This window comes from Macaca nemestrina, chromosome 15, assembly GCF_043159975.1.
Source record: "Macaca nemestrina isolate mMacNem1 chromosome 15, mMacNem.hap1, whole genome shotgun sequence".
Taxonomy (NCBI): domain Eukaryota; kingdom Metazoa; phylum Chordata; class Mammalia; order Primates; family Cercopithecidae; genus Macaca; species Macaca nemestrina.
Window position 1 is genome coordinate 88,950,601 of NC_092139.1, and position 8,738 is coordinate 88,959,338.

At 44.7% G+C, this 8,738-nt stretch overlaps 1 protein-coding gene across 1 annotated transcript; it reads right to left on the minus strand.

The window, feature by feature from the left end:
- On the minus strand, nt 1-5,726 carry LOC105464680 (zinc finger protein 280A). The gene is made up of 2 exons (XM_011712719.2): nt 5,518-5,726; nt 1-1,965 (listed from the first exon to the last, which is right to left on the minus strand). The coding sequence occupies exon 2, from the start codon at nt 1,892-1,894 to the stop codon at nt 266-268; it is 1,629 nt and encodes a 542-aa protein (XP_011711021.2). The 5' UTR covers nt 1,895-1,965; nt 5,518-5,726; the 3' UTR covers nt 1-265.
- Between the last annotated feature and the right edge of the window lie 3,012 nt (nt 5,727-8,738).

An 8,738-nucleotide genomic window follows, 5' to 3' on the forward strand; every position in this document is an offset into this window, starting at 1 on the left:
TTTGTGTTATTCCATTTATTTAAAGTTAATAAACAAGAAAAACCTCTGAGATCAGAATAGGGGATGGATTGTTGGAAGCCTTTGACTGGGAAAGGGCACGAAGACTTTGGAGCTACTTCTTGACGATAGGGAGCTGATGAGATGTCACTGTAAATAAAACCTGACAGTTGATGACATTGCTTGCTAGCATCTACAGCCACAAAGCACACATGGCCTAGCCTCACTTCTGCCTTTCACAACTCCTGGAAGTGAGTCGAACATATTTTCAGCGAGAATCCTTGCTGCAAGGGAGTCTGGAATCTCCAGTGTTCGTAGCCATCGTTTTAGTTTTTACAGGTGAAGGCGGAGGGTCAGTGTCACTCACAATAATGGAAGCCACACCACTTGATCCTGGCTGAGCTGAAGCCTGAATAATAACTTTCGTTTCACAAGGCAACCCTTGCAGTTGCTCCGGCTTTTTAAATGTTTGATGGTTCTTGGTTTTGTGCTCTATTTCCTCCTTCAACGTCAAAAACTGTAGTCGGCACTTGGAACATCGAAGGACCCTCCTTCTGCTGTGCCTCCAGCAATGATTCATGTATGGTATCGCAGTTTTGAAAAGTTTGAGACAAAACAGACAAAGCAAATACTTTGTGTTTTCATGGCACGTTCTAAAATGTGTTTCCACATCAGCAAAGACCGATGATCTGTAATGGCAAACCTGGCACACATAGGGCATTTCGCCAGGCTTATGATGGTCCTTCATGTGTTGTAAGAGGACTTGATCTGTTTTGAATGACAATTCACAGATCTTACAGACAGCAGAGGGCCCCATGGCGATGTGCACACTGTCAATGTGACACTGTAGCTGGAAGGGAGTGGGAAACTGCCGGTGGCAGTGCTGGCAGGTGGTGTGGTTTTCCCAACTGTCATTCCTCTGCTTCTCAAACTCCAAATGATGCTTCATGTGATTCATAAACTTAATATTTTTTAGAACTTTCACGCAACTGAGGCATTTAAAGGTGGTGTGAGTCTTCTGTTCTGGCTGCCCATCTCCTTTATGCTGTCCATAGTAAAAGTCGCTAAGTAACACGATGGGATTTTCTTTCCTGGGATCAAAGGTCTTCTTTTGACTTGCTAGACTTGAAATGTCTGTTATTACCAGGCCATCAGACCCATTTGCTCTCTCTGGATTCCTAAGATTGAAATGTGCTGTTCTGTTAGCATCAGCCCAAGGAAATGTTGCTCCATTCTGAACGTGGTTTGACGAGTTGCAGACCCCCTGTGAGGGTGTATTTGTGCTTATTATAGAAGAGCTATCTGAAGGGACCACAGCTAAAGAATGTACCCCTGGGATTTCATCCCTGAGTTTAACCCTTTTGGAATTTCTGCTGTTTATATCTGAAGTGGAAAGTCGCTTGGAATCAGGAGAACTCTCACTTCTGCCTCCTCCAGAGAACATAGCTCCAACTAGATGCTGAGTCCCTGGAGGAAGAGAATCTGAGGAATTGGGAGAAACAACGTGTGGTGAGCCCATTTTATAAGCAGATTCAGGTGAAGACATCGTAGTGACAGGACTATCTGTAGATCTCCCCTCAGATCGAGAAACTGGCCTGATGGCTTTTGCCATAGAGGTTACATGATTTGCAGGTTGCCACACGTGAGCAGGATCTTGACGGAAGTGGCCTTTTCTTCTTCTTGAATTTGAGCCTGGGGTGACTCTGTTCAAAATGTTTGAAACGACTGGTTTTGAATTTGAAATCATCCCGACAAAGAGAATTTCAGGGTCTTTATGTACATGTTCCACCCCAACAAAGATCAGATCTGGATCTTCATCATCTTTGTCGCTTTCTTTGGATTCTCTCAAATTCTTCTTTGGTGATTCCACTTCCTTACACAAAAAGACATCTCCCATTCTCAGTTTACTTTTTGCTTGAAGCCACTGGTCCCTTCAACTTCCAGAGCTGTCTTTTTACAAATTGCCACCTAAGTGCAACCATGTGACAATAGTCAATATTTATTTCAAAAGACAAAATCATTACTTTATTGTACCCTCCCTTAAAACACTGAGGTAACTATCAACATCACTCTTTTACACATCAGAAATAAGGCTTGAAACATTTTAAATGGCATAATTTCAAATTCACCTCTCTCTCCTACCCTGGTCTTCTGCAGTTGTGAGGCAAAGGAAGCAAGATTTCAGGAGGTGCAGATGGAACATCTCAGAGTGCTCGCCTCGAAATTTTGCACTCTAGATGCCTCGCTCACCTCCTCCTCATCCCAGATGTACTCTCTCAGATGTCTAAGGTTTCTAGCCAACTTGAACAAAACTTCTCTCAAAAACATTCTGCTCTAAGCCTGGGCAACATAGCAAGACCCCATCTCTACCAAAAAAAGTTAAAAATTAAAAAAAAAACTAACTTGGCATAGTGGTACACACCTGTAGTCCCAGCTACTTGGGAGGCTGAGCCAAGAGGAACACTTGAGCCCAGGACTTCAAAGCGATGTTCATGGCACTGCACTCCAGCCTGGGCAACCAAATGAGACCCCATCACACACACAATAAAAGCTACAACACACACACACACACACACACACACACACCCCCTTTGCTGTTCCTGTAATGTTCCTTTTCTCAGTAAACCCAGTTGTTCAGTCTACAAACTTCAGAGTCATCCTTTGACAGACTTTCTCTCATACACCACAGTCAATCAATTAGCAAACTCAGTCTGCTCTATCTTCTAAAGATATCCGGAATCTGACTACTCTCTTCTATATCCACTGCCACCTCCCTGATGGAAGGTACTATGTTCTCTCCCTGGATCATTGCAGAAGTTGCCAGACTTAAAAGTTGTCAGATCTCCCCATGGTGGCCCCAGTGCCCCTGTTACAATATACAGGGGAGCAAGTATATTTTGCTCTTAAGTCTTCAGTGACTTTCCATCTCATTCATAGGAAATACCAGTAAACTTAAAATTTCCCCATAGAACCTTAGGTCATTATCACCCTTGCTAACTCTTCTCCCTCTGCTGCAGCCATCCTGAGCCCCATGAGTCTGGAACATACCAGACCTTTTTCTTTTTCAGAACTTTTGTTGTTCCCGGGCCTTGCATGCCTCTTTCCCCAGATTAACCCCATCTGGGCTCCTGATTTGCCTCACGTCAGTGGTTCCTCCTCAGCAAGGCTTCCCTGACCACAGTATCAAAAATCACAGCCTCCTTAACTCATATGTTCTAACCTTCAATGCTATTTTTCAACTTAGCGTTTATTACTGCCTACCACACAAGGTGTAAAATATACCTTGCAAGCCCAGGAGTTTGAGGTTACAGTGAGCTATAATCATGTCACTGCATCCAGCCTGGGTGACTTTTATAATTGATGGCATCTTACAGTCAGCGAAAAACCCTATTTCTTTGTATAAGCTGACAGCCCGCTAAACTTGTTTTATAGTTCACTAATGGGATATCAACTATATTTTGGCAAACAATGGTTTAAGACAGGAATTGGAAAATTGGCCTTTCCCCTGTTTTGTACAGTCAGGAAGTCAAGAATGTTTCTTACATTTCTAAGGTATTGTTTTCTTACTTTTTTCTATTATTAAGATTACATTTTTTTTTCTTTTTTTTTTTCTTTTGAGACGGAGTCTCGCTCTGTCGCCCAGGCTGGAATGCAGTGGCGCTATCTCCACTCACTGCAAGCTCCGCTTCCCAGGCCCATGCCATTCTCCTGCCTCGGCCTCCCGAGTAGCTGGGACCACAGGCGCCCACCACCGTGCCTGGCTAATTTTTTGTATTTTTAGTAGAGACGGGGTTTCACCATGTTAGCCAGGACCTTGTGATCCGCCCGCCTCGGCCTCCCAAAGTACTGGATTACAGGCGTGAGCCACCACGCCCAGCCAAACTTTTGTATTTTTAAATCTGGGGGAATAAACAAGCAAAAGGAGGCGGGGCGTGGTGGCTCACACCTGTAATCCCAGCACTTTGGGAGGCCCAGGTGGGCATGAATCACTTGAGCTCAGGAGTTCCAGACCAGCCTGGCCGACATGGTGAAACCCCTTCTCTACTACAAATACAAAAATTAGCCAGGCATGGTAGCAGATGCCTGTAATCCCAGCTACTCAGCTACTCAGGAGGCTGAGGCAGGAGAATCTCTTGAACCTGGGAGGTGGAGGTTGCAGTGGCCAAGATCGCACCACTGCACTCCAACCTGGGTGACAGAGCGAGACTCTGTCTCAAAAAAAAAAAAAAAAAAAAGAAGAAAGAAAAAGGAATATTTTATGAAGTGAAAATTATATAACATTCAAAATGTCAGTGTTCACCATAAAGTGCTGTGAAACACGGCCATGATCATTTGTTTAGTGCTGTTGTCCATGGTTGCTTTCGCACTTTTATGACAAGAGTTGAGTACAGTAGTCCCCCCTTATCTTTGGGGCATATATTCCAAGACTCCCAAAGTGGATGCCTGAAACTGCAGATGGAACCAAATTCAATATATACTATGTTTTTATATATATATATATACACACACATGTGATCAAGTTTAATTTATAAATAGGCACAGTAAGAGGTTAAGAATAAAAAAAATAACAATATACTACTGTAATAAAAGGTATGTGAGGCAGGGTGTGGTGGCTCATGCCTGTAAGCATTTGGGAGGCTGAGGTGGGTGGATTGCCTGAGGTCAGGAGTTTGAGACCAGCCTGGCCAACATGGTGAAACCCGTCTCTACTAAAAATACAACAATTAGCTGGGCGTAGTGGCAAGCATCTGTAATCTCAGTTACTTGGGAGAGTGAGGCAGAAGAATCACTTGAACCCGGGAGGCAGGGGTTGCAGTGAGCTGAGATCATGCCACTGCACTCCAGCCTGGGCAGCAAGAGTGAACTCCATCTCAAAAAAATTAATTAATTAAATTAAAGGTATGTGAATGCAGTCTCTTGCTGACAAAATATCTTTATGTACTGTAGATCTTGGCAACCTTAGCATATGATTGTGTTTTCTTTCCTTATTACATTAAAAACTTTCCCATTTTCACTTAAAGGAAGCACTGTACAGCTTCTCTCTGGCATATTAGAATCGCCAGCCTGGCTACCCTTGTGCTTTGGGGCCATTATTGAGTACCATAAGGGTTAATTGAACACAAGCACTGAGATACCACCAGGACAGTCACTCTGGTAACTGTGATGGCTCCTAAGTGACTAAGGTACAGAGAGCGCAAACAGCCAACAGCATGGGGACTCAGGACAAAGGGAGGATTACCATCCCAGGGCAGGGCTGACTCAAGAGCTTATCACACTACTCAGAAGGGCTGGCGACTTAAAACTTATGAATTGCCTAATTCTGGAGTTTTCCAATTAATATTTTGGAACCGCAGGTAACTGAAAGCACGAAAAGCAAAACCCTGGATAAGGGAAGACTACTGTAGTTGAAGCAGAGAATCGCAATGCCTAAAATATTTACCATCTAGTCCTTCACAGAACAAGTTTGCCAACTCTAGTTTTAGAGAGGCAAAATGAAAGATACCAAATTTCTCAGCTCACCAGTTCCTAAAGTTGCGTGTGCATCCAGATGATCCAGTGCAGCTCAGTATGCTCCACTCTGGGCCACGAGGGAAAGCGAAGCTGGAGCTTCCTTGTCTCCACCTCCCAGAGAAATTTGTCGAGAGACCAGCAGCACTGCTTCTGCAGGTGAACAATGCCGCTTGCTCTTCAAAGTCCTTTCTGAGGCCAGATCAGAAGGTCCCACTCCTTTTAAGCCCATTATAACCCAATCATTTTCCAGTCACATGTCTGAAGCAGTTTATCCTGATTGGATTTTCAGTTGTTGTCCAGCTTGATTGCCAAAACCTTTCCTCCAATTGCTACTCAAAGGAAAGAATGAGAGTTGGGCTTGAGGGTTGCCTTCTGGGTTGACTCAACTGGTGATGGGTGTCCTCCCTCCTCTCTCTGTTGTTCAGACTCCACCACCTTCTCTGTAGTGTGCCTGAGCCCTCAGCTACTGGGGGTCAGAAGGGATGGGGCGCGGAGTGGGAGGCAGTCCACATGTCTGTTCCAACAGAGCTCAAACAGAGATGAGGAAGTTCAAAGGCAGATATCTTTCCAGTAGAAGCCCCAGGGGGCAGGGTGTGTCTCACTCCCACAGCCCTTGAAGACTAGGCTCCCATAGGAGTTTCCAGGTGTCCAAACAGGGTCCTCACTGAGTCTTCAACAGCTTTCTCTAAGCAGCATCCCACTTCCTTCTTAATCAGTTTCCAGGGGTCAAAGGTCTGTCCTGATTCCCTCCCATCCCCTCTCACTTCCTTCCCTCCGCCTCTCCCTCCCCCTTCCTCCTTCACTACCCCCTCCTTGGAACCTTCTCAGTTGAATTTCAGGCCCTCCCTTTCACTGTCTTTACAGCCTTTGCAATACAGATTAGAAAGCGGGGGAGGGGGAGCCTCAAGAGTCCCTCGACAGGTAAGAAATATTTGTATTTCCACCCCATTCCAATGCAGTGCAATCAAGTCTCAAAATTAAACCAAAAATCATTTGCAAATTAAAATGTTCTAAAGTAACATCTCCTGATAAAACTTTAAAAATACTTTTCTGGGCCAGGCGTGGTGACTCACGTCTGTAATCCCAGCACTTTTGGAGGCCGAGGCAGCAGATCACATAAGCCCAGTAGTTTGAGACCAGCCTGGCCAACTTGGTGAAAACCCATCTCTATTCTTTATAAAGTAAAATACAAAAATTTCCTGGGCTTGGCAGTGCACACCTGTAATCCCAGGTACTTGGGAGGCTGAGGCAGGATAATCGCTTGAACCCAGTAGGCGGAGCCCAAGGTGGTATAAAAGTGTATGACACAGGGTCTTTATTTCTAGGGACTGGGGAAAGGCTGCTTGAGGGCATTGCAAGTAGCCAAGGGTGTGCCCCTGGAAAGCAAAGTGAAATGAGGCCCGCTGCTGAGGTACACCTGTAGTCCCGGCTATTAAAGGGTGAGGTGGAAAGATCTTTGAGCCCAGGATATCCAGACCAACCTCAGCAAAATATCAAGACCTCTGTTTCTACAAAAAAAAATGTTTTTTAATTAGCCAGGCACAGTAGCACGTGCCTGTAGTCCCAGCTACCCGGGAAGCTGAGATGGGAGGATTGCTTGAGCCAGGGAGATCGAGGTTGCAGTAAACTATGATTGCATCACCATACTTTAGACTGGGTGGAAGAGAGAGACCTTGTCTCATTCATTCATTCATAAATAAATAAATAAGCAAGCAAAGTGAAATGAAGTGCAAGACTTAGACAGTAAAATTCTTCCAGGGGCCGGGCGTGGTGGCTCACACCTGTAATGCCAGCGCTTAGGTGGAGGCTTGAGCCCAGGAGTTTGAGACTAGCCTGGGCAACCTGGCTAAACCATGTTTCCACAAGAGAATACAAACAATTAGCCTGGGTGACAGAGTGAAACCCTGTCTCAAAGAAAAGAAAAAAGAAAGGAAGAGAAAGAGAGAAAGAAAAGAAGAAAGAAAAAGAAAGAAAGAAAGAAAGAGAGAGAGAGAGAGAAAGAAAGAAAGAAAGAAAGAAAGAAAGAAAGAAAGAAAGAAAGAAAGAAAGAAAGAAAGAAAGAAAGAAAGAAAGAAAGAGAAAGAAAGAAAGTGGAGGGGAGGGGAGGGGAGGCGAGGGGAGGGGAGGGGAGAGGAAAGGTGTATTCTACAGAACTGATATTCACTCCTTCCTCTTTTCCAGAAACAGAATCCTGCTAGGAAGATTCCAGGAAGCCTAGGCAGTGGTCAGGGGCTGGCTCAGGTATAAAGCAGGCCCTTCCCCTGAGACAGAAGGTTGTGGCAGCAGTGCTTGTGGAAGGTAAGAAAATTGAGAGGAGTGTCTAGAAATAGCTCGGAGTGGCATCTTATTTTCTTTTGCTCAGTTTTAAAAGTCCCAAATAAAACCTCATCTAGCTGTTCTAACCAAGCTATTCTAACCCACTAATCTAGTAAAAATAAAATCACATGGTCTGAATATAAATTTGCATCAGGATACATGCCTTTCCTATGAAACATTTATGTTCCCTTATAGAATATATCCTCCTTTTCTGCAGAAAACTAACTGTAATGCATCTAAAGGTCACAGAATGTGGTGAAACATCCTCATGGTTGATTTTTTTAAAAATTTTTATTTATTTATTTTTTGAGACGTGGTCTCATGCTCTGTTGCCCAGGCTGGAGTGCAGTGGCACAATCACGCAGTCTTGATATCCTGGACCCGAGCGATCCTCCCACCTCAGCCTCCCAAGTAACCAGGACAATAGGCAGATGCCACTATGTCTAAATAATTTAGTTGTATTTTTTAGTAGAGATGAGGTCTCACTATGTTGCCTGAACTAGTCTCAAACTCCTGAGCTCAAGCAATCTTCCCACCTCGGCCTCCCAAAGTTCTGGGATTACAGGTGTGAACTACCTGCACCCTGCCCTGCACAGCTGATTCTTTTTTTTTGAGACTACACTCTGTTGGCCAGGCTGGAGTACAGTGGCATGATCTCTGCTCACTGCAACCTCCATCTCCCAGGCTCAAGCAATTCTTGTGCCTCAGCCTCCCAAGTAGCTGGGATTACAAGTGTGTGCCAACAAGCCCAGCTAATGTTTGTACTTTTAGTAGAGACAGGGTTTCACCATATTGGCCAGGCTAGTCTTGAACTCCTGATCTCGGGTAATCTGCCCACCTCAGCCTCCCAATTATAGGATTATAGGCGTGAGCCACCACGCCCAGCCGTAGCTGATTCTTTATCAGTCTGCCTT

Bases quoted from the DNA above. Each gene is read 5' to 3' on its own strand.
- LOC105464680 (XM_011712719.2), bottom strand. From the start codon at position 1,894: ATGGGAGATGTCTTTTTGTGTAAGGAAGTGGAATCACCAAAGAAGAAT.